Raw genomic sequence first — 26,815 nt, forward strand, 5'->3', positions numbered from 1 at the left:
CACCTCTGCACCTGACCGGAACTGGATGGGTGGAACTGCCAGCATGGCAGTGGGATATTGGACCATGTGATGGACTTGTGGATGTGGGGGCAAGATCATGAACTTTCAACTGGGTGGGGAAAACTGGGGAGCTTTCAGATTCGGGTTTTCCCAGATGTGCCAACATGACTCTCTTAATAAATTGGAACGTTGAGCAATACTTTGCCTTGGACTCTGATTTAATTTGGATGTTATTTGGAACCCTGACAATTAAACATTTACATTGCATGGAGCTGCATTACTAACTTTCCAGGGCTGCTTGCAGCCCGTGGGCCGTGGGTTGGACATCTGCTTTAGAGCATCTCCTATTTCATAACCCTGTCTTGACTTTTTTCTTAGAGAAAAACAAAATTATGGTATATTATAGCTACTGCATCCTGGGGATTTTTCTCAATTCAGAAGTGACTATCTTAATAGGATTGCAAACTAAATTCATGTTGTATACCTCCTGGGTGTGAATGATAGCAATAGCATGTAGACTTATATACCACTTCATAGTGTTTTACAGCAGTGGTGGGTTCCGGATCCCATCGCAACCGGTACGCTGCAACGGGGCCGGCCGTCCACCTTGGGCATATGCACTGCGCACACATGCACGCCCACTGCCCTGTGACGCTCCAGCTGCTCGGCGGAGGTCACACAGGTGCCATATGCTGTGCGCGCATGCGCAAATGGCCTGGTTTACCTTAAATACAGATAAGGAACGTGGGCGGGAAGGTGGGGCCTCCAAAACACCATTCCAGTATAGTGGCCACTGCTCCCAACTGCCACCAGTATGCCCGTACCGGGGCGTACCGCCCAGAACCCAGCACTGCTTTACAGCCCCCTCTCAGCAGTTTACAGGGTCAGCATATCATCCCCAACAATCTGGGTCCTCATTTTATCCACCTCGGAAGGATGAAAGGCTGAGTCAACCTTGAGCTGGTGAGGATCGAACCCCTGGCAGTCAGCAGGATTAGACTGCAATACTGCATTCTAACCACTGTGTCATTATGACTCCTCCATCTATCCAACAAATGACTGCCTTAAAATGTATCTGAATGAAATAAGAATCATAACACAACAATTTTCTGAATTTACTGCCACATTTTTTAATGATTGTATGTCATACATGATTAGAAATATCACTGATGCTGTATAGGAAGCATGTCTTCTTTGTGATAGCACTCCAATTTATAAAATATTTTTATGTATTCAGACTTAAAAGCTGCTGTATGTTCTATGAGAAACATTTCTTATACATTGGTCAAGGACATGTCTTTTAATTGTTGCAGTTCAAGGACATTTTCTGCCTCTTATTAATTATCCTAATCTCTTAAATAGAAAGCATGGAATTCAGGACCATGGACAGCTTCTTACTGACTGGCTTTTCTGCTCCTGTTGCAGTAAAAAACTCAATATGGTGGAAATCCCTCAACAGAAAACTAAAGCCTTATTTGCTCAAAAAAAGCATTTTTTTCCCTAGAAATGGGGCTTCATGAGGTTCCTCACCTAACTAATTCATTTTTAATATTCTTCTAATTAAAAAAAATAAATGATAGGTTAGTATTCTGCAAAATAAACCATCCTCTTCAAACATAAATTGTATCCCCAAGAATGGCTAGGAATAGAATAACAGAGTTGGAAGGGACCTTGGATGACTTGTAGTCCAACTCCCTGCTTAGGCAGGAAACCCTACAATACTTCAGACAAATGATTATCTAATCTCTTCTTTAAAAACTTCCAATGTTGGAGCAACTTCTGGAGGCAAGGTGTTGGAGTCTACATACACCAGATCAGTGGTGGGTTGCAGGCGGTATGCCCCGTTACGGGCATACTGGTGCCTGCCAGGAGCACTGGGTACCATTCCGGTACCATGCTCCGGAGGAATGGTACCATGCTTCGGAGGGCCCACCCGAGCTCCTTACCGGTATTTCAGCTCTTCAGCACTTCCGCGCACATGCACAGAACATACGGCGACAGCGTGATGCTCCGCCGAGCAGCTGGAGTGTTGCAGAGGTGTCGTGGAGGTAAGGACACATGTGCACACTGCATGCATGTGCATGCGTGCATGTGGGGAACGCCGGGCCCCGTTGCACCATACCAGTTGCACCGGGATCCGTAACCCACCACTGACCTACATACAGGACTCTACATACACATAAACATAGAGTTATTAGGTTATAAACTAGCAGGTTGACCAGTGTTTTGTTTGCTTTTGGGTATCTCTAAGTTTGATGAGTGGGCAAATCCATCATGGCATGCATCATTTTGCACCATTTTAAAGTCACAATAAATAAAAGCAGGTTGGCATTTTTCCCTGTCCTTAGAGATTTCATCCCTTCCAGTATCCAGTTTTTAAAAACAAAAAATTACTTACCAACTTACAACAACAACAAAAATCTGTTTCCCCCAAGAAGCTTTTTATTCTTTATAATAAATTCTAAAATCTTGTAGTAAAAGTCAATATTTATCTGGATCCTTAATCTGTTTATAACTTTGTTGGGTTGAAATCTTGTTTAGCTTTTTGCTATGTATTTCGTTTTCTTTCTTAAGCTGATAATTAACTTTTCTTTTGTTCAGAGTTCAACATAAATATCCCAAAGTACTGTTTGGAAAGTCTCTAATAGCTTTAAGATAGTTAAGTTGTAAAAGCCGAGGTGGCACAATGGTTAGAGTGCAGTAGTGCAGGCTACTTCAACTGATTGCTGGCTGCTGTTTGGCAGTTCAAATCTCACCAGGCTCAAGGTTGACTCAGCCTTCCATTCTTCCAAGGTGGGTAAAATGAGGACCCAGATTGTTGGGGGCAATAGGCTGATTCTGTAAACCGCTTAGAGAGGGCCGTAAAGCACTATAAAGCAGTATAATAAGTCTAAGTGATAGGGTTAGTGTTAGCTAGTGATAGGCATTTTTCAAAAGTTCCTAGAAAGTGAGATTTACAAACCTAGAGTTCTTTAAAACAAGGGTCCCCAAATCCTGGGCTACAAACTGCCACCAGTCTACGGCCCATTAGGAACCAGGTACAAGTGAGCGAAGCTTCATTTGTGCATGAGCGAAACCATGCTCCTCCGCCCCCCATCCATGGAATTTTCCCTTTCCCCATGGAACCAGTCCCTGGTGCCCCAAAGGTTGGGGGACCACTGCTTTAAAAGGTTGTTCACACGATTGCTGATCCTGTTGTCTGCCAGCACTGAAACCCATGGAAAATTGCTGTCTTTTGGTCTCCTTGCAAAGTGCAGCTGTTCAGAGAATAAGTGGGCAATCTCCCATCCTCTCTTTATACAGAGAGGTTCTAGGTAACCAGTCACTGGTTTCTTGGTCTTCACCATGTACATCAGCTCTGTCTTTATAGAGACATCTTGAGTTTGTCATATTTCTCTGGAATTCTCTACCTGATTATACATGCATATCAGAGGTCTATGCTGCCGGTTTGCACCGATTCAGCCAAACCGGTAGTGGTGGTGGCGGCGTGAGGCTCCGCCCACCTACCCAGACATCAGCAAGAACTTCCTGCACATGCACAGACATGCTGCGTGCGAGCCAAGCAAGCTGGCAGGCGGGCGCACTCCCGCTACCGAACCGGTAGTGAAGAAAATAGAATACCATTACTGATGTAGATGCTTAAATTGTGTGCATAGTCATTTGAGCTAGTCACATTCGAAAGAAAGCAGGGTCTTTGAGTATATTTGAAAAGCTTAAAAACCCAGATTACTGTAATTGTGAAGAAATGATTGCATATGAATGGCTGGTTTATACGTTTAATTTCCATTGTGGTCAGGGACTAGTAGATTGAAATAATATTTAATGTCCATAACTTGGTGGCGAAATATCCATCTGTCTATTTATTTGTTCACAATTAGCTGAATGGCAAAATGTCAGATCCTTTGTTGGTTTATTATGAAGAAACTTGCTTCTCTGCAAGATCATTCTAACGTAGGGTCATATAATCAAAATAGGGTGATTGATGGAGAATCTGTTAACCAAACCTGAGCAAATCATACTATAGGCCAGGGGTGCCAAACTGGATTTCTCTGAGGGCCAGATCAGCATTTTAGTTCTCCTTTGCGGGCCGGCTGGGGGGGAGGGGAAGATGGGATGGATGCCTCCTGCAGCACCCTACTGGCCAAAATAGGAAACAGGGGGGGGGGGCAGCCCCCTGCAACACCCTGCCAGCCAAAACAGGACATGGGGGGGTCTTGCATGCCCCCCCATGTCCCGTTTTGGCCTGCAGAGTGCTGCAGGAGGCCATCCAGGCTGAAAACTGGGTGTGGGGGGGCACGAGTGGCTTCACCCACCCCGTTTTGGCTGCCAGAGGCACCGTGGGCTGTTCCTTTGCTATTTCCAGGCTGGTTCCATGGGCCGGATTTAAGCACTCCGCGGGCTGGATCCAACCCATGGGCTGGATCCGGCCCACAGGCCTTGCGTTTGACATCCCTGCTATAGGGCATGCATTTCAGTTTGGGGATGGAGGTGCATTCTTTATTACAACTTTAAGTCATAATTTCAAAACATGATCGAAGCGGTGAACGGGTACCCAAAATGAAGTACTCCCAGATATATTATGTTCCCTAGTGTGATGATGATGATTACATACCATCAAGTCATTGTCGACTCTTTAGTGACTACCTAGGTAGCTTTTCTCCATGATGAAAAATGCAACCCAATACCTTTCTCCTTGGATATTGCACTGAATTCAGTGGCACTTAGCCTCTGATTGCATCCCACACTTTGAATCACAAAATCCTTTATGAAAGAACGTAGATCACCATGGGCTATCCAGTCCGGGGTTGTCTATAATATCTGGCGGTGGATTATCACACTTCCTGGCAAGAATTTTCCAGCATTTTCTTGAAATCCCAACAATTAAATATGAATGTTTCTGTGTACAGAGCACATACTTGATCACTAAATTGCAGTGTTTCCAAATTACTGTTGAGAAATTGATTAACGTTATCCAAGGTTTCTGTGGGGTACAAAATTTGTGCTGAGAAAGAGCTGTTTAAGACTTCAGGAATATTATCGGAAATGAAGATGTTTATGCTTCCTTTTGTTTGTTAGCACCAGCCACCATTGGGTCTCCTTAGATGTAGTATCATGTTGGGGAATTATAGGACAAGAACAAGGAAGCATTTTTTCAGAGTTTAGTAAGGATAAATACAAAAGTGGACAATCAGAATTTAGTTCCATCTGCTCAGTCACACTTGCCCAAGTCCAGAGCTGGTCTATCAGGGAACAAGATGGCCACAGGTCTGTGGAGATTCTCAAACATCTAGGTCTTGGTTGTCCCAAAGGTGCTTTTTCAAAAGGCAACTGGACTTCCTTTGTTTTTTCTTGAAGACATTTTGCTTCTCATCCAAGAAGCTTCTTCAGTGGAGAATGGAAGGACCATGAGCCACGGTGGCACAGTGGTTAGAGTCAGTACTGCAGGCTACTTCTGCTGACTGCTGGTTGCCTGCAATTTGGCAGTTCATATCTCACCAGGCTCAAAGTTGACTTAGCCTTCCGTCCTTCTGAGGTGGGTGAAATGAGGAGCCAGATTGCTGGGGGCAATAGGCTGACTCTGTAAACCGCTTAGAGGGGGCGGTAAAGCACTGTAAAGCGGTATATACGTCTAAGTGCTATTTATATTCCTTGCAGTCATCTGGTCATTAGCACTCCCTCTGAGAGATGTTGAGGCCACTTGGAGGTTTATCTGTGCCCTCAGGGTCACTTGAATAGTGCAAATAGTTGTAGACAGGTATCTCAGGCACAGTGGATAGGGTTGTGGTCCACTGGTGGCCTGCGGAGCTGGCAGCAGATTCGGACAGTGAGGAGGTTGGGGAGGAACATGGGCCAGTCCTGGAGTCTGCAGAAGGCTCGGACCAGGGCTCTGCGTCAGAGGCAGAGAGGGGGCCAGGGCCGTCTGGTAGTTATGTGCTGCCTCCGGACCCGCCGGAGTCTAACATCATTGAGGCAGAAGAACAGTGTGAGCCTGTTCACATTGTACGCATGCGCAGAGCTGCCAGAAGACAAGAACAATTAAGACAAAAAGGGCGACTCAGGAGTAAGGCTTGGAGATAATTGGCCCCTCCCATAAGACATAAAAGAGGAGCAAATGGACATGAATCTTTGCAGGAAGCAATTTTGTTCATTCTGGTTGGTTCAAACTCTGAGAAGCTCCCTGTGACTCTGTGCTCTGTGTGGCCTTGCAAAACTAATTGGCAATTAGGTCCCTGGGAGCATTTCAAGGGAGATAAAGGTGGGTGCTTATCAGCATTACCCTGAAAGACTGTGGCAGACATGTGTTGGACTCTTTACAAACTGTTTGTGAATCATTGTGGGATGAGAATGAACATTATTCACAGCCGTTTAAATAAAAAGAGGGTTTTTGGGACTAAACGTGTGATTCTTACTGTCTCAAGAAGCCTAGGTCAGAACAGATAGATCTGAAATCTGCCACATAACCTTCCTTTCACCCCCCAAATTATGCTCAATTTGCTGGACAATAGTTTATTATGATTAAAGTTGAAAAAAAGTTTCAATTAACATTCGTGAATGGATGCTATTTCGACTTTTGCCTTTGGCAACACAATTACTGGCTCCAAACCAAGAGATGGGTTGATAGAGCAACCGTTGTGCTTTATCTCCAGTCTAGAATGGATGCCTTCACACATCTTTCTTAGACAGACTGTAAACTTTTATTTCTTACTTTTGTTCTGCAGCTTAATCCTGGCCAAAACAGCTGCCGAGACAGTGACAGTGAAAGTGCAAGCGGAGAATCGAAAGGCTTTCATCGGAGCAGCTCGAGAGAGAGACTCAGCGACGTAAGTGTGACTTTTGGAGGGTACCACTGCTTCAGATGCCTCTTACACGGACACTTAATACAGTCTGTGGGTGGGGGTGGATGAGACAAAGACATCTGTTTTTGCTCCAGGCACTAATGACTCAACCATGGAGCTATTTCCAGGGTATTTTTGCAAACCAGTAAATTTAACATGGTGCTCACCTACCCAAAACTATGATGCTTTAAAGCAGAGTTCTCTAGTTGACGAATTCTGGGAGTTGAAGTCCACAAGTCTTAAAGTTGCCAAGGTTGGAGAACCCTGCTTTAAAGGGAACATTGTGGGATGTTGATTGATGGACATGATGAACTGAAACCCTCAGGAAGAAGTGTCTGTAGTCAACTGGACGAGAGACTCCAAAAGTAAATGAGATACATGTGGTCCTCAACTTACAACCATTCATTTAGTGACCATTATAAATCCCAATGGTGCTGAAGAAAGGGACTTACGACAGGTCTTCAAACTTACTTGGCAGAGTGTCCCTGAGGTCATGTGATCACAATTTGGGTGTGTGGCAGCAGCTCACACTGGCAACAATGGTAACATCCTACAGTCATGCAATTGCCATTTGCAACCTTCCCGGACAGCTTCTGGTAAGCAAAGTCAGTGGAGAAGCTACCAGGGAAGGTCACAAGTTGTCATCACATGATGTCTTGCTTAATTGCACCACTTAACAACAAGTTTTTCGGTCCCAATTGTGGTTGTAATTTGAGGACCATTCATTTGGGAGGAGGCAATCTATGAATGTTTATCAGCCATGAGAACTAAATGTCAAATATAATGCAACCTGCCAGTGAAAATCAGTTATAGATGACCAACAATGGTGAGATGCAGCCTTGTAGTATATCTTCTTGGTGAGACAATATTGCTTTAATCGGAACATGATGGAGTGAAGTGATACCTTGGTACTCATTGTTAATTGGTTCCAGGAGGTGCAATGACATCCAAAAATGATGTGTACCAAACCAATTTTTCCCATAAGGACTAATGTAGTGAGTCACAAGACAGCTGACAGTGACAAATTTGACCCTTGTTGAGTATCAACAAACAATGAATACCATAACAAAATTTTCACATCAAAATGCATTGAGTACCAAATTGGATGAGTTTCAAAGCAGTTGAGTATCAAGTCATCCCTGTATGTTGAATAGATGAACCTTTGTGGCCCAGTGGGAACCTTCTCTTCTTTTTCATGGTATGTTCATCACAAATTGGTAATGTGGGTATAGTAACAAAACACAGATATTTCCTAGAGAGAAAAGCAACTATGCCCTCTTAATTCTAGCAATTGGTTAAGAGATTGAGGCCTGTCCTGGGGCCAATAAGAATGCAGCCAACTAGCATTTGTAAGAATGAAGTTATGGAAATATCCACGGAGCCCAAGATCTTTTTCAAAACATTTGTCAGGAGACGTACCAGCGATAAGTTGGGGAAAAACAGTGATCCTTTTCAGACAAAATTGAAAATAAAAAGCAAGGATCTGGGTAAATGTTGACTTGGCCATGATCTCAATAGTGAGGGCTTGGAAAAGCAAAGTTGTAAGACTAGCATTAAAATCACAACAACTGATAGCTTTGGGATAAATATGGTGTGAATACTTGCAATCCATACTCACAAAGGGACAATGCCATCTGTTGGAGCGGTTGGAAATCTTTCTGCTAATAATAATCACATGCCTACTTTGCTAACATAGCAGAAATTTAAATTGGCTTTTATCCAAACTCCCAAGATCTCCAGCTCACTAGTAACATTGACTTAACAAGCCTTTATGATGAGATAAATATCTTGCTAGCCAAGATAAAACAAATAATCTATATTTTCCTCTTGCCAAAGTACAGATTGTCTTAATGTTTTTTTAAAGGAAAAATTAGTTCTGAGCTACAATTTTAAATGTAGTGCTTATTGTAACAATGATAGTCTACCTCTTGCATGGATATCGTTTTTCTCTGCTGCTTTTCTAGGAAGGAGGTGAGCACAAGAGAGAATGTGTTGTGGTCTCATTATTGGGAATATTAAAAGAAAGGAGAAAACATGTCTTATATGTAGCAGAGGGTAAAGTCAGTTATTCTCTGGGTTGGAAACATTGCACTACTTCTTTGAGTTGTTCTGTGCTGTGGCTAGTGTCAGCTTTGATCGTATCCATTTGCAATAGCAGCACATGGTGACACAGTGGTTAGGGTTAGTATTGCAGGCTAATTCTGCCGACTAACAGCAGTTCAATTCTGAACAGCTCAAGGTTGATTCAGCCTTCCATCCTTCCGAGGTGGATAAAATGAGGATCCAGATGGTTGGGGGAAATGTGCTGACTCTGTAAACCTCTTAGAGAGGGCTGTGAAGCACTGCGAAGCAGTATATAACTCTATGAGCTATTGCTATAACAATTCCTCTGACTCCATCCAGCCACCTCATTCTCTGCCATCCCCTTCTTTTTTTGCCCTCAATCTTTCCCAGCATTAGGCTCTTCTCCAGTGAGCTCTTCCTTCTCATTAGGTGGCCAAAGTATTTGAGTTTCGTCTTCAGGATCTGGCCTTCTAAAGAGCAGCCAGGGTTGATCTCCTCTAGGACTGACCGGTTTGATCGCCTTGCAGTCCAAGGGACTCGCAGGAGTCTTCTCCAGCCCCAAAGTTCAAAGGCCTCAATTCTTTGGTACTCAGCCTTCCTTATGGTCCAACTTTCACAGCCATACATTGCAACTGGGAAAACCATAGCCTTGACTATATGCACTTTTGTTGGCAGGGTGATGTCTCTGCTTTTTAGTATGCTGCCTAGATTTGCCATAGCTTTCCTCCAGAGCAAGCCTCTTTTAATTTCTTGGCTCCAGTCCCCATCTGCGATGATCTTGGAGCCCAGGAAAATAAAATCTGTCTCTACCTCCATTTCTTCCCCATCTGTTTGCCAGGAATTGAGAGGGCCGGATGCCACGATCTTAGTTTTCTTAATGTTGCATTTCAAGCCAACTTTTGCACTCTCCTCCACCCGCATCAAGAGGCTCTTTAGTTCCTCTTCCCTTTCTGCCATTAGAGCCATACCAAAGGAAGAAAGAGACACCAAGAATGAATGTTGCTTCTACTATATTTAGGGATGTGTCTTGTTTAATAACTTCCCTAGTTCTTATAGTAAAAAATACTCACTGAGTGTTGCAACTTTCATTTATTCACAGAAAGGCCTTTAGTTTTAGTTATAGCCAGCAAAAGCCTCTTGCCCAGGTTCAGTCTCTGGTCCCTCCAATGAAATGAACTTGAGTTGGAATGAAGGTTTCTCTGGAGTCTGCCCAACAGTCTGACTTGATGCCTGATGTCAGTTTCACTCCTAGTCATGGGAAAGGGTTGGGCTTGAATTTAAAAGACAACACAGGAAGACAGGAGAATTATCCTGGCTAACAAAGCAAGAGAGAAGTGTAAGAAAAAGAAATCAAGGATGCTGGTTAATGAGAAGCTGAAATGAAAGTGCCAATTTGTTTAATCATTTTTTGTTTCTCTATATAATAACATTTTAATTCACCTCAGTAACATCTCTCAGACTCCAAAGAAAATACTATTTCAGGCTTTTTCCTTTCCTTTCCTTTCTCTCCCCTCCCCTCCCGCCTCCTCCTCTCCACTCCTCTCCCTGCTACTCCCCTCTCCCCTCCCCTCCACTCTGCTCCAATCCGCTCCCCTCCCTTCCTCTCCCCTCTGCTCCAATCCCCTCCTCTCCCCTCCCCTCTGCTCCAATCCTCTCCCCTCCTTCTCCCCTCTGCTCCAATCCCCTCCTCTCCCCTCCCCTCTGCTCCAATCCTCTCCCCTCCTTTCCTCTCCCCTCCTTTCCTCTCCCCTCCTCTCTGCTCCAATCCCCTCTCCTCTCCCCTCTGCTCCAATCCTCTCCCCTCCTTCTCCCCTCTGCTCCAATCCCCTCCTCTCCCCTCCCCTCTGCTCCAATCCTCTCCCCTCCTTCTCCCCTCTGCTCCAATCCCCTCCTCTCCCCTCCCCTCTGCTCCAATCCTCTCCCCTCCTTTCCTCTCCCCTCCTTTCCTCTCCCCTCCTCTCTGCTCCAATCCCCTCTCCTCTCCCCTCTGCTCCAATCCTCTCCCCTCCTTCTCCCCTCTGCTCCAATCCCCTCCTCTCCCCTCCCCTCTGCTCCAATCCTCTCCCCTCCTCTCCTCTCCCCTCCTCTCCTCTCCCCTCCCTTCCCCACTGCTCCCCTCTCCTCTCATCTTCCTTAACTTCACCTTCACATTTCCTCCATGTTTTCTCCACCTTTTCTCCCTTGCTAAGGTTGAAAAACACAGGTCAGGACTGAGCTTCCCTTTATCAGATAACCTGCCAACCACTCATCCTCTGTCTCTCGAGAGCTCATGTCTATCCTCCTTCCGTTATTTTCCCAGTGTCCCTACAACGATACACATACCCTTCCCTAAGCCGTATGGAGTTGAGTATTCACCTATATAAAAATACAACATATGGATAGATGGATGAATGAATGATTAATTAATCAATACAGTGATTAGGGTAGGAAACCACTGTGATTACGGCGAGAAGGATAGGAACATCCTCCACAGCTCTGCTTTTCTGGCAGCGGCTTGACCTACACAGTGGTTTTCCCCAGGCAATGAAATTTTCTCCAATAGGCAGAGAACTGTCTTTCATGGCATCTGTGCTTTTAACCATCACTATAGAATGAGACACTCAGGTGTGACACCAAGAGGAACGCAGACTGGTAATAGCTTGTTAGCAGAGGTGACTTTAAGACAGTGAACATATGTCTACTGGTGGTCAGTACAATCAGTAGACCAGAGGTGGGTTCCTACCGGTTCGGTCCAGTTCGCCCGAACAGGTAATAAAAATCTGGCGTACCTTTCCGAACCATAATAATGGCAGGCTGGCCATGCCCCTGAACATGTTCCCCCGTCACCACTCGCTTTCCCCGCCCCACCCCACCAAGTCTGCAGCTTGCCTGCCTGAAGCGCTGCACCCCTGATCTGTCTGCCAGGTAAACCTGCGAGTCGTGGCTTAGCTACCTGCCCCTGCCTCCTTCCCCGCAGCCCTGCCATGCTTCCCTGCCTTCCACGTGGCCTTCCCGGCCTCTCAGCTGGCAAAACATAATTTTTTTTCAATTCTGTGGGTGAGGATACAATACAATACAATTCAATAGTAGAGTTGGAAGGGACCTTGGAGGTCTTCTAGTCCAACCCCCTGCCTAGGCAGGAAACCCTATACCGTTTCAGACAAATGGCTATCCAACATCTTCTTAAAGACTTCCAGTGTTGGGGCATTCACAACCTCTGGAGGCAAGCTCTTCCACTGATTAATTGTTGTAACTGTCAGGAAGTTTCTCTTCAGTTCTAAGTTTCTTCTCTCCTTGATTAGTTTCCACCAATTGCTTCTTGTTCTACCCTCAGGTGCCTTGGAGAATAGTTTGACTCCCTCTTCTTTGTGGCAACCCCTGAGATATTGGATCACTGCTGTCATGTCTCCCCTAGTCCTTCTTTCTCTTAAGCTTAAGGATAGGTGGAGGGGCGCATGTGACTGTGTGCATGAGAGAGAGAAAGTCATGTCAGGGTGGCCACGCCCACTCAGTCACATGCCTTAGCCACGCCCTCAGAACCGGTAGTAAAAAAAAATGGAAACCCATCCCTGCAGTGGACATCTTTGGAGCAGACTGTGGTTGTAGTAACCATTGTACATATCCAACCTTGGCAGATCAATTATGCCATTAAACCCCTATCCTAGCTCTAAAGGAGGCATCTGCTGTTGGCTGGCTAAGTGGCACAAACCCATCAACAAGTGTTACAGGTAGTCCTTGAGTTATGACCACAGTTGGGACCAGAATTTCCATTGCCATTATTAAGCGAGTCACACCCAATTTTGCAACCTTTTTTTTTTGCCGTGGTTGTTAAATGAATCACCACCCTTGTCAAGTGAACCCTGTAGCTGTTAAGCAAATCCAGTTTCCCTCACTGACTTTGCTTGTGCAAGTCACATGAGCCCAGGGTGGTGCAACGGTTGTAAACATGTGCTGGTTGCCAAGCACCTGAATTTTGATCAAGGGACTATGGCAGTGATGGCGAACCTATGCGCGCGCTGGCCAGCTGAGTTCACCTTTTTAAAAGCTATTTTTCGCCCTCCCCAGGCTCCAGAGGCTTTATAGGAGCCTGGGGAGGGCGAAAAGAGCCTCCCCCCACCCCGGAGGCCCTCTGGAGGCTTCAGGGACCGTCCGGAGGCTTCCCTGACGCCTTCGGAGCGCTTAAAACGACCCTCCGAGCAACCCGGAAGTCACTTCCGGTTTGCTCGGAGGGTGGTTTTAAGCATTTCGAAGGCTTCAGGGAAGCCTCCGGAGGGCCTCCGGGGGGGCGTGGGAGGCTCTTTTCGCCCTCCCCAGGCTCCTATAAAGCCTCTGGAGCCTGGGGAGGGCGAAAAAAGCATGTAAAAATGGAGGAGGTCGCGCGTTGTGCGTGCATGCGCACTGGGGGGGGGTCGCACGTTGCATTATGGGTACGGCACGCCTGCACACAATCCCCCTGCGCTCCCCCCACTTGTGGCACGCGAGCCAAAAAAGGTTCACCATCGCTGGACTATGGGGATGCTAAAACTGTCATAAGTATGAGGACCAGCCTTTTTTAATGCTCTTGCAATGCGGTCACTAACGAATGGTTATACATTGAGGACTACCCTGTATATTCAGTTACGAGCGTGAAAACTAGCCTCCATTCAGAAAACGGGTTGCAACTCTTACCGAAGAGGGATTCGATTTTGATGGATTTTGTACTCCGGGAAAAAAAATGCAGAGAAGAGCAACTAAGACGATGAAATGCCTGGAGACTAAAACATATGAAGAAGGGTTGCAGGACTTGGGTACGGCCAGTCTAGAGAAAAGAAGGACTGGGGGGGGACGACATGATAGCAGTATTCCAGAATTTGAGGGGCTGCCACAAAGAAGAAGGAATCAACCTATTCTCCAAAGCATCAAGGGGACAGACAAGAACCAATGGATGGAAATTAAATCAAGGAGAGAAGCAACCTGGAATTGAGGAGAAACGTCCCAACAATGAGGACAATTAACCAGCGGAACAGCTTGCCTTCAGACGTTGTGGGTGCTTCACCACTGGAGGTTTTGAAGAAGAGACAGGACAGTCACTTGTCTAATATGGTATAGATCTCCCATCCTTTTTCCTGCAGCACATGTGGAGAGAGGTTGACAGAGGGAAAGGGGAGGGGAGGCGTTCTCAGAAATAAATGTATAGGCAGAAGAAGGCGATGAAAACTTGTGGTAGACGTAGGCCAATTAATTAGTCAACAGCACTTGGCATTGAGGGGTTGAGTCCATGCAGAGTACCTTGGCCCTTTGCTTTGCTTTTCTTATTCTCTCAATCTCCAGCTGCTCCCCCTTGCTATATTTCCATTTGTGTTGCTTTGGTGAGACTGACAACTTGTTTTCTGCTTTCTGGATAAGCCTGCCCTAGGGCTCAGAAGATGTTGGAGCTGTCAGTTCTCTCCCCCTCAGTCCTTATGTAAAGCAGAGAGCCCTGTCACCAAGTTTGTCTCATCAAAACCTTCCCTGCAGTGGAATTCATTCACTCGAGACTTGGCTTGGAGGCAAGATGGCTGCTCCTTCTGTTTCCTTCATCCAGGAATTCAGTTCCACCCAACTTTTCTCTCCTCTTTCCTTCTGAATTGCTGGCATTTTCACGCATTTCTCCTGGAGCTTCGTCTCCTCCCCCATTCCACTCTTCTTTTGAAAAGCTTCTTCTTCTTTTTTTCTTTTTTTTAAAGGCTTTAGTTATAGATACGCATCAGTTCTCAAATATTCTAGTATATTATGGAATTTGCTAATGGAGTACTGGAAAATGGCTGCCGGAGGTAATGAAATATGGAAAATGCCACGGGATATTGCAGTGGGATACAAAAAACATTATGGCTGGCATTATATTAAGTACCATATTTTTCGGAGTATAAGACGCACCAAGATTTTGAAGAGGCAAATTAAAAAAAAAAGTATTTGCACTCTGTAGACCTCCCAAAAATGGCTCGTTTTTCGCAAAAACAGGCCCGTTTCTTGTCAAAAAAAGGCCATGCATAACTTTTAGGAGGCTTATAGAGTGCTCCTGGAGGCTGCCCCCTGCAAAAACAAGCAAAAATGGCTCATGTTTTGCTCATTTTTGCCCTCTCCAGCCCCCAGGAGCACTCTGGAAGCCTCCTAAAGGCTATGCACTGCTATTTTTGCAAAGGAGGCAGGGTTTCGGGAGGCCAAAAATGCTATATTCAGTGTATAAGATGCACCCTGATTTTCAGCCTCTTTTTTTGAGGAAAAAAGGTGTATCTTATACTCCGAAAAATATAGTAGTAGGTTATTTATTCACACTCTATCTAGTAAGCCATGAATGGAAGGCATGCATAGGATGCTAAGCTAAAACCAGAGGTGGGCTTCAAAAATTTTAGCAAGGAGTTCTCTGCATGGTGGGCGTGGCCATGGTGGGTTTGGCCTACTCGGCCTATCTCACCATGGTGGGAGAGGGAGTTTTTGTCCTCCCTAGGCTCCAGAGGCTTTTTTCAAGCCTCTGGGAGGGCAAAAGTGGTCTCCCCAGGTTCCGGAGCCCCTCTGGAAGCTGGAAACGGGCCCATTTCTGGACTTCCTGAACTTCCGTTAGGCCCATTTTTTGCCCTCCCATGCATCTGTGCGTGCCCTGCACTTACCTGCATCTAAAACAGGCTGCATGGGGACTCCTGGGAGGGGAGGGAGTGGGCGGGGCCAGCCAGGAGTGGGATTTGGGGGTTCTCCGAACTGCACAGAATCTTAGCTAGAGGTTCTCCCGAACCCCTGCTAACCCCCCCCCCCCAGCAACCCACCCCGAAACCAAATAAACCACATTATAACTTAGCATGATATAAACTCTGCTTTAAGTGCTACATTGGAATTACATTACTTTTTAATGCTCAGGGAAGGAAATCCCGTGGAGAGTAAAAATAGATAGGAGCTATTCATTTTTGTTTTGGTCATCCATTTGGGTCATCTGCGGAGAAAGAATGAAAAATTGATTGCGATGGAACCGTTTTCTGGTTTTTCCTAGAAGACCTTTCACTTCTCATCCAAGAAGCTTCTCCTTCAGAACTGAAGAAGCTTCTTGGATGAGAAGGGAAAGGTCTTCAAGGAAATACAAAAGGAAGTCCGGTTACCTTTTGAAAAAAGCACCTTTGGGACAACCATGAGCTGGATGACTTGAGAATCTCCATAGATTGTGGTGGAATGAGGTCTGGATTCCCAGGAGGGAGGAGGGGTTCATTCCAGAAGACCAAGAGACAGTGAAGAGCAGACAATTTGACTGGAAGGAAGAGAGCTAAGACCGCTCTTCTTAGAAGTTCTCCGTGAATTATCTGTAATGAAGCAAGTAATTGCTTTACTTGGGCAAGGTTTCTGTCTGTCGGTGAGGAACAATAAAGAAAAGTGCTTAGAAGTAACTGTCTTTCTTTCTTTTTTGTGGCGGGAGGGGGGACACGGTGGCTCAGTGGCTAAGACGCTGAGCTTGTTGATCAGAAGGTGGTCAGTTCAGTGGTTCGAATCCCTAGCGCCGCCTAATGGAGTAAGCTCCCGTTACTCGTCCCAGCTTCTGCCAACCTAGCAATTCGAAAGCACATAAAAAGTGCAAGTAGAAAAATAGGGATCACCTTTGGTGGGAAGGTGATAGTGTTCCTTGCGCCTTTGGCATTGAGTTATGCTGGCCACATGACCCCAGAGACTTCTTTGGACAGCACTGGCTCTTTGCCTTTGAAACGGAGATGAGCACCGCCCCCTAGAGTCGGGAACGACTAGCACATATGGCTTTAACAGTGACAGCCAACACCTTCAATTGCACCCAGAAGCAGATTGCAGTCCATGTACCATGCTAGGGTTGCACCATTGCAGCTGCTGTCTTGACTTTCGACACATGCTCTGCAGATAACTGTGGAGCAGGGGTGAAATCCTCGCCCGAACTGGTAGTAAAAAAATTCCTAAAAAAGGGTTTTTTTAAAAAAAAGTTCCGACGATCTCATGTCCCCCAGCCAAAAATGGGGGTGGGGTCCATTTTTGCTCCCAGTAGACTTCCCTTAAGCCTGCTAGGCCAAAAACGGGGGGTTGGGGGGGTGCTGAGAAAGAAAAAATGAAAGAGAGAGAGGGAGGGGGAGGGAGAGGGGGGAAAGAAAGAAAAAGAATAAAGGGAGGGAGGGAAAAAGGAGAGGAAGGAAGGAGTACAAACCTGACACATAGCGTCAGAGTATAATCCAGGGCTGGAAGGAACCTGGAGGTCATCTAGTCCAACCCTGCTCCAGCAGGACATTGTTAAATTTATTTATTTATTTTATTTTATTTTATTAAATTTATAGACCGCCCCCTCTCCCCGAAGGGACTCGGGGCGGTGTACAGACACCAGATTAAAACCTAGTATAAAATAGATACACTTAAAAAACCAATTAAACAGTAGAGCTGTACAGGATAATAAAAGTTAAAAATCAGCTTAAAACAACCCCAAAAATTTAAAAGTACAGAATTGAGGGACTAGATCGGGATTAGGCCAGGCCCGCTAAACTAAACAGGTGGGTCTTGAGCATCTTACGGAAGGAGCGGAGATCAGTGGTTGTTCTGATGTCACGGGGGAGGTCATTCCAGAGGGTCGGGCCCATCACAGAGAAGGCCCTACTCCTGGGCGTCGCCCGCTGGCACTGCCTCGTGGACGGCACCCGGAGGAGCCCCTCTCTGTGAGAGCGGATCGGTCAAAATGTCTTTTGATTCCCCCAGTTACATGACTACATAGTCACATGAACCCACCAAGCCAAGCCCACCGAACCGGTAGTAAAAAAAAAGTTAGATTTCACCACTGCTGTGGAGTAACAGAAGTTCCTGGGATGCTGTGAGGTTGTCATCTCTTTCTGAGCCTCGCTTATGTCCTATCCTATCTTGGCCAAGGAAAGTGGGATGACAATCTAATGACCAACAACGAACCTAAATGTCACGTTAACCTTTAGAAGATGTTGTCTTGTTTTACAGGGAAGGCAATTTGCCTTTTATAATATTCCTTAGCTTCTTAGCTTCCAGAAGGATAAATGCAAGAGCTCAGATCAGCACGGAGGTGAATTTCCATTTGGTGACCCTCTCAAGGATAATTCCTTGCAGACTAAACTGTGGGCAGGATTCATGTTCTGCCTCTGATATATCCCCACCACCTTTTAAATCTTTGTGACACTCTTCACTCTCATTTCTAAAGCAGCAGGTTGCATGGACTGAACAGGTATCTCGCATCAGGGAGCTGAAGTGAATGATTGTTGAGAGAATCACAAAGCAATGCAAGTTCCTGTGTGGAACTAGGCTGAAAGATGCTTCACCGTAGGGCTCCATATTGTCAAGCCCCGATAGAAACCTTTTTTTTTTTGGTGGGGGGCATGGTAGTTTTCCTAGCAACAATACATAAATGTCTTTGGGTTTACTATTCCCTTCTTTGGGGATTTTCTGAACTCAGATTTCCTGGAGGTGTTCCATACAAGAATTCACCAACTCTGGCTGTATTTAGGGCTAGAGTTACCGTATTTTTCAGAGTATAAGACGGACCTTTTTCCCTCAAAAAAGAGGCTGAAAATCTGGGTGTGTCTTATACATTGAATACAGCATTTTTTGCCTCGCGAAACTCCGCCCCCTTCACCCAAATGGTCGTGCAGGGCATGGATAGCTTTTAGGAAGCTTTTAGAGAGCTCCTAGGGGCTGGGCTCAATTTTAACCCCCCCCCCCAGCCCCCAGGAGCACTCTATAAGCTTCCTAAATGTTATTTGTGCCTTTTTTTTTAATGGGCCCGTTTTCGCGAAAAATGGGCCGCTTTTTGCTCTCCCCCCCCCCCGATCACTCTGAAAGCCCCCTAAAGTCTATTCATGCCTTTTTGGGGAAAGTTTGCAGAGTGCAAAAACTTTTTTCTTAATTTGCCTTTTCGAAACCTTGGTGCATCTTATACTCCGGTGCATCGTATACTCTGAAAAATACGGTATCTTTTTTTTCAAAGCAAGGTTCAGAGAGGGGTGGTACAGAAAGGATCTGGATTTAAGGGCATTGAGTAGATTGTCAGAGTGTGCACGGTGTGACTACTATTTTGAGACAACCCAGGAGCAAAATACAGGACCCAGAGGTTTCTCTTAAAGCAGTGGTTTATATACAAGACTTCTATATAGAGGGCATACAGGACACACACACACACACACACACACACACACACACACACACACACACGCGCACACACACCTTCTAGGCACAGCTAGGCAATCAATCAATCTCCAACTCTACACGGAGAACTACTATAAAGATAATACACAAGGAGAGAGATGAGAGACACTAGGACAGTGAGGGCGAACCGAGTGCCCAAGCCAGAACGTGCATGCATGCTCATGAATGTGTGCACGCCAGAGTGCTGGAAACCCAAAGACCAGCTGGCTGGCACCTACATGCCTGGTTTTTTGGTGATTTTCAGCCTGAAAACAGCCCCCCAAAGCCCCCAAAACAGCCTGTTTTTTGGCCATTTGGGGGGCTGTTTTCCAGTGCTCTGGCACCTGCAAATACCAGCAGCTTGGCGCACATGTGCACACCGGAAACCAGAAGAGCAGCTGGTGATTGTATATATGCCCACAGAGAGGACTCTGTGTGCCACTTCTGGCACGTGAGCCATAGGTTCGTCATCATGGCACTAGGAGAGAGAGGCTCCTTCATGTGGCCTCTCTTATATAGACAGCTTCTTAAAGTGGCGATACCTCTGCTGACTCATCCTCATTTCATCATCTTAAATTACAGCCTTACATTGGCTGGTCAGCTTTAAATCATCATTACCCTGACATAGATGCTGCTGTTCTTGTGTTGGGAAACACTTCCAGGTTGAAAGATTAACCGGTGACATCACAGGGGATGCCTAGTTCGGTGGGTGTCCTTTCATGTCCCCATTAGGTTGCCCACCAAAGTGGTAACCATTTATCTACTCACAGTCACCAGCTTTTGAACTGCTGGGCCAGCAGGAGCTCGAGCGAGTGACGGGAGCTCACCTCTATACATGGCAGCAACCGAATCTCGAACACAAGCCTGCCGATTGTCAGCTCAGCGTCCTAACCGTGTGAGCCACTGAAGTCCCGTTGAGTCGATAGTTAAAGGGGCTTGATAAACTGATTTGTGTTCTAAGTCACATATCTAACTCAGTACTGCTGGCATCAATTAACAGTTGCTCTGTAGAAATTAAAACCTGGATTTTCTTCCCCCTAGCCCTAGTCAATAATATCAGGGATTAACCTTTTCCTCCTTTTTTTGCATTGTTGGAATATGATTTAACCCCTCTTCAAATGACAGTGAGATAGTGGTAGGATACGACCGATACACCCTGGTACAGGCGTACCGGTGCCTGCTGGTAGCACCGGGTACCGTTCCGGATTTTTTGCTCATTTCTGCCATCCCCAGCCCCCAGGAGCTCTCTAAAAGCTTCCTAAATGTTATCCATGCCTTGCACGGCTCCGGAGGGCCCGCCTGCCCTCCTTAATGGCCGTGCAAGGCATGGATAACATTTAGGAAGCTTTTAGAGAGCTCCTGGGGGCTGGGGATGGCAGAAATGAGCAAAAAATGGCCATATTTTTTTCTTTATCTCCCTCAACCTATCCCACCCACAAAAATTCTGATAAGTTTAATATATAATGTAGTCAATGTATAAATCTATATAGCATTATCCAGGGCTGCATGCAGCCTGTGGGCCGCAGGTTGGACACACCCCATCTAAGATGAGTCGAGTGCTACCGTGTTTCCCCAAAAATAAGACAGGGTCTTATTTTCTTTTGACCCCCAAAATAAGCACTTGGCCTTATTTTCAGGGGAGGTCTTATTATTTTTGAGGTGCAGAAGGCAGTGAGCGTGGTCACCTCATGGCTGCTACTGTGTTGCAATATTTTCAGGGAGGGCTTATTTTCAGGGGAGGGCTTATTTTAGTGCATGCGTTCAAAAGCCCGATTGGGCTTATTATCCGGGGAGGTCTTATTTTCAGGGAAACAGGGTATTATCTCGAAGACTGCATTTTTAGAACAGATATTTAAAGACTAAAAGAGGGGATTCAGCCATCAGATTCAGTCATGCAAATTTAGCAGGACTGAATATTTACCTGAATTACAGTATATGGGCGGGATTGGGTGAGGGAGATAAAAAGAACCAATTGATCAGCAAAACCTAAAACACTCTGTTGGAGATTGACCTGGATTTTATAAACAGTATATCGTCTGCAAGAAAACAAGCAAGCTCAGAGAGCACCAAGGACCCCTCATGTCGACCCTGAGCTACAAATATTCTCCTTTATTAGTAACACCAGGAGTGTAATGTTAAGAGGTTATAATACCAGTAATTTAATACCAGCAGGGTCATTTAAGTCCTGAAAGTAGGCACCGATCTTAGGCAGCAGCGATATCGGAAGGGGCTGAAGGCAGATAATTACTTCAGTGAAAATGGCAAAGCCTCATTTCATAATGAGCAGGAGAAGACAATGGCGAAGCCCTCCTGTATTGTACTAAGAAGGCTACAAGGACATACAGGATACAGTGATTGATAATACAGATGGTCCCCTCCGGTCGGGTGTCATTCGAGATGCTACTGAGAAAGAGCTCGGAATCTTTCGGAGAACTAATGGTGTTTATGACGTGGTTAGATTAAAGCCATTGGGATGTCTAGTGGCTGAAGAGGCCACGGAAGAAAAGAAAACCTGAAACTTCAAAGACTGGGTAACAGAAGGAGGATGGAATATATAAACAAGCTTGAAGATAGGAACCCTCCACACAAGGACACATGACATTGCTACACGTTGACAAGTTAGACATCCTTGAATTGAAGTGCACTGGAATTGGATGTTCGTACTCAGAAGATCACACAGTTTGATTACTCAAAACATGATAGAGGGGGAAAAATATCTTGCAATTTTTTTCCTCCTACTGAAGGGTCAGTTCCAGGGATGGCTGCTGGGGGTTTGCACGGGCTTAGTCGATCCTCTAGCTAGAATTCTGCCCGAACCCCAAAATGCCATCCCGGGGCTGGCTCCACTCACTCCTCCCAGGAGTCTCCACGCAGCCCGTTCATCATGCAAGGTAAGTGCAGGACCCGTGCGGAGGCTCTGGGAGAGCAAAAAAACAGCCTACCAGAAGTCTGGAAACGGGCTGTTTCTGGCCTCCAGAGCCTGGAGAAATCAGTTTTTACCCTCCCAGAGGCTTGAGGAAAGCCTCCAGAGCCTCTGGAGGGCAAAAAATGGGCCTACCAGAAGTCAGGAAATGGGCCGTTTCCGGCCTCTAGACCCTAGGAGAAGCAGTTTTCGACCTCCCGGAGGCTCAAGGAAAGCCTCCAGAGCCTCTGGAGGGCAAAAAATGGGCCTACCAGAAGTCAGGAAATGGGCCGTTTCCAGCCTCCGGACCCCGGGCGAAGCAGTTTTTGACCTCCTGGAGGCTCGAGGAAAGCCTCTGGAGCCTGGGGAGGACAAAAAACATGCCCCGCCTGTGGTGCAGGAAGCCGACTAGGCCACGTCCACCATGGCTACGCCCATCCAGCAACAGGGCAGTGAATCTGTTGCTGGAATTTTTGAAGCCCATCCCTGCTCAGTTCCAGTCAGTAGCAATGGCAAGGAGAGAACTTCCTGGAGACCTCTTCTTTGTAGAGGGCCTCAGGAGTCTGTCCTCTCTACAGTTCACTTTAACATTCAACTGCTGGAGGACGCCATCCATCTATTTACACAGGGTTTGATATCATCAATACACAAATAATACCCAGATTTACTTCTTATCTTGGGTTGAATAGGAAACAGATGAACGTACTGATCCAGTGGTTGGAAGCTCTCAGGATCTGGATGACGAAGAACAGAGTTTCATTCTTCAAATAAAATGGTTTTGGTGTTGCAGGCCTTCCAGGAAAATTCCATCAACAAATCCCGCCATTCAGAAGTGGTGCCCAGGTTGAGACCTTACGATATAACTTCTCATTCCTGTTTTAGAAGCAGATGGCAGATATGGAGCTTTTGCGCTGTATATACATCTTTTGTGTCAATTGTGAACTTTAGTGGGCCGTCAGGCTTGCTCATAATCACTCATAATAATAATAATAATAAATAATAAATTTGGATTTATTAGCCGCTCCCTTTCCAAGTAGGACTCGGGGCGGCGTACAATGGAGCATAAAACATAAAAAATATATAACAACACCAAATGTACATACATATACAACACACATACATACACACATACATACACGGAGGAGGAAACAAATTACATCAATAGACAGTTAAAAATCAGCTTTAAAATACCCCAATTGTAGAAACCCAAAAAATTAATATTTACAGACAGTTTAAAAACAGTTTGGAGGAATGGGAAGATTACGATTGCGATTGAGCCAGGCCGGATAATTGAAAGAGGTGGGTCTTCAGCTGTACACGGAAGGAGCGGAGGTCGGAAATAATCCTGATATCACGGGGGAGGTCATTCCACAGGGCTGGGCCCATCACAGAGAAGGCTCTGCTCCTGGGTGTCGCCCCCCGACACTGTTTGGCGGACGGCACCCGGAGAAGTCCCTCTCTGTGTGCGCGAATTGGTCGTAGGGATGTGTGGGGCAGGATGCGATCCCGCATATAACTAGGCCCTGTGCCATGGAGCGCTTTAAAGATCATAATCTTTAGCACCAGGGAAGTCCAGCCGGAGAAGTGAGTGATCCGACCATGACAGGGGAATAGTGTCTAGATCCCCTATTCCCAGATCACTCGTCCACTGGCCAGAGACAAAAACAAGGTCCAGGGTGTGGCCTCCCTCGTGAGTAGGGCCCTGAATTAACTGGGTCAGGTCCATGGCTGTCATGGAAGCCATGAACTCCCGAACCCCCTCAGACGCTTCTCCCATCGACGGCAGATTAAAATCCCCCATCACTAAAAGTTTGGGGGTCTCAACCGCCACCGATGAGATCAGCTCAAGGAGTTCGGGCAGGGCCGCTGAAGTATAGCGAGGAGCCAGGTATACTATCAGCAGGCCCAACTGCCTCCCTGGGCCCCATCTCACGACGAGGGACTCACACCCGGATGTCTGCGGCACAGTGAAGTTGAGTTACTTCCATGTTCCGACTAAGGAAAGATGCCCTACTGGGGTTCTCCTTGCAAAACACCTGGAAACTGTAGCTGGTAGAAAATGTGGCAGCCCAGGAACAATGTGTGTATTGCAGTGAGTGTATCAGGGGTGGGTTGCTGCTGGCATGACTGCCGGTTCGGTGTGTGCATAATTTTGCATGTGCACGTTCACTTTGCTCACATGTGCACCAGATGTGTGCTCCGTGTGTGTGCACATTTGACCATAAATGCAATAAAAATTGCTCTGCGAATGTGCAGAAGCAAAAACCACGATGGCGCAGCCATAGGCGCTGCCTTCAGAACCGGTTCAGGGGTGTGGCAGGCCTGGGTCGCTGCTGGTTGCAGTGACCCAAGCCACCAAACTACTACCGGTTCAGTCGAACCAGTCCGAACCGGTAGGAACCCACCACTGGAGTGTATTGCACATCCCTCTGTGAGGATTCTAAATTGGATGGATGGATGGATGGATGGATGGATGAGAGAGAGAGAGAGAGAGAGAGAGAGAGGGAGGGAGGGAGAGAGAGAGAGAATACTGATATGACATTGCTGCTTCAGAATTTGCATGGGTTACTAATGTGGGTTGAGAGTTATTACATTTGTTTACATTGTTAATCACCTAAAACTGAGAATGGTTGACATATGAGCGCCATAAACAAACAAATGATCACCCAGGATGTGCTAGATTTGTTTACAGTTCGAGCTAGGTTAAACTAAATCATTACTGATAAAGTGCATGGCAAGCTGGGGCTGAAAATGCAATCAATTATCAATTCAGTACTGAATTATGTCTAGATCTTTGTTTTTGGTGGAAGGATGGAAGCTCTCTTCACACTTCTTTGAAGACATGTCTTATTAAAGTACTGACCCAGATGTTATTTGTTGACTCTTTGTAGTTTCAGACCACCCATGAACAGATAGGCCATCACTTAAATCAAATTAGATACGCATGCGTGTGCAAGAGACAGAGTGTGTGTGTGTGAGTGTGTGTTTCTTTCCATATGTGTGCATCTACTGATACAATGCAAATATTTAAAAGAGGAATTGGAGAATATCCCAGTTGATGAAAGCAACTATGCAGCTCAAAGAATGACTGGAAAGCAACATCATCATCTGCAGAACTATTAAAATAACCAAAGCAGCATTGCAATGGCTTGATGCAGGGGTGGGTTGCTACCTGGATTACTGCTGGTTCGGCATGCAAAAAATGTGTGCACACAAAAAAATGTGTGTGCATTTGTACCTAAAAAGGTCTGCGCATGCACACAACATTAAAAAGCGGTAAAAAATTTGGAATGAATATTTTTCTGCGCATGCGCAGAACCGAAAATCAAGATGGCGCTGCTGCTGATAGAACCGGTTCAGGGGCATGGCAGGTCGAGTTACTACCTAGTACTCATCTGAACCGGTAGGAACCCACCTCTGGCTTGATGCATGTTGGGCTCTTTTGATGCCTGCTTGGGAGTCACAGCGCTTGTCTAAATTTTCATCATCTGCCCTCTTTTGAGCTAATGATCCTAAAGGTCAGCGGTCACCAACTGGTGGTTTGTGGACCGTGATGGTCCATGAGAAAATTTTGGTGGTCCGCAGAAAAATTATTTGCTTTTTTATAATGCACTAAGTACAATTTATCTTTTTTTAAAAAAAATAATATTAGTGGTCCCTGGGATTTAAAATTGTGAATTTATTGGTTCCTGAGGTCTGAAAGTTTGGTGACCCCTGGTATAGATGCATCCCATGGAAAAGTGGTAAAAGCAATAAAGCCCCTAGTCAATTAAGTTGTTCTACAAATACTTGGGGAGATCCCTGCGACATCCCTGCGACCAATTCGCTCGCACAGAGAGGGGCTCCTCCAGGTGCCCTCCGCTAGACAATGTCGTGGGGCGGCGCCTAGGAGTAGAGCCTTCTCTGTGGCGGGCCCAGCCCTGTGGAATGACCTCCCTCCGGATATTAGGAATACCTCTGACCTCCGCTCCTTCCGTATTAAGCTTAAGACCCACCTATTTCAAGCAGCTGGCCTGGCTCAACTTTGATCTAACCATATCGCTCCTGACGGGTTTTTAACTGGGTATTTTAATTATATTTAATTTCTAGGGGTTTTATATACTGTATTTTAATTGTTTTTATCAATCGTCCTCCTCCTTGTGTATGTTACAGTGTATGTCTTTACTATATGTTTGTTTCGTTTACATATTTATTTCGTATGTTTTGTTGTACGCCGCCCCGAGTCCTTCGGGAGAGGGTGCGGCTAAGAAATAAATATATTATTATTATTATTATTATCATAAGTGCCAGGTGTGTTTCTCTGGAAGAAGCATTCTACAGATGGGGTGCCAACACCAAAGGCATCTCCTCCTCCTCCTCCTCCTCCTCCTCCCTTTCTTCTTCTTCTTCTTCTTCTCCTCCTCCTCTTCTCCTCCCTTTCCTCCTCCTCCTCCTCTTCTTCTTCCTTCTTCTCCTTCTCCTCCTCCTCCTCCCTTTCTTCTTCTTCCTCTCCTCCTGTCCTCCTCTTTTTTGCTTCTCCTCTCCCTCCTCCTCCCTTCTTTCCCCCTCCACTTTTTCCTCTTCTTCCCTTGACTAGGTAAGATCAGCTGAAGAGGGAATTTAGACAACATCTGTCTCTGGGTGGAAAATATTGGAAGAAATAGTCTATCCCCAAGCTACCCTTTTAAATTAATACTTTCAGTTGAATTTTTAACAAGCCTGCATCAGATTGGGCTTGGAATGACAAGAAGGTGGATGTGTGCATGCATTCATGTATTTAAAAGCTTTCTATACTGTCAGATTTCTGGATAGCGTATAGTCTACAAATAATATAAAATGATAGGTGCAGGTAATGGTAATGAAATCCTTTATCATGAAATTAGAATAGAATAATTGTCCAAATGTA

At 45.8% G+C, this 26,815-nt stretch overlaps 1 protein-coding gene across 1 annotated transcript in view; it reads left to right on the forward strand.

Annotated features, from left to right (window-relative positions):
• AUTS2 (activator of transcription and developmental regulator AUTS2) overlaps positions 1 to 26,815 on the forward strand; it is a gene marked incomplete at its 5' end in the record, with an annotated part of 1,133,928 nt that overhangs the window by 444,103 nt on the left and 663,010 nt on the right. The window contains one exon of the mRNA XM_081941406.1: positions 6,720 to 6,821. Within this exon, the coding sequence (XP_081797532.1) occupies positions 6,720 to 6,821 (102 nt within the window). The remainder of the gene's footprint in view (positions 1 to 6,719; positions 6,822 to 26,815) is intronic.

Source organism: Natrix helvetica, assembly GCF_964273705.1.
Source record: "Natrix helvetica genome assembly, chromosome: 2".
Lineage (NCBI taxonomy): Eukaryota > Metazoa > Chordata > Lepidosauria > Squamata > Natricidae > Natrix > Natrix helvetica.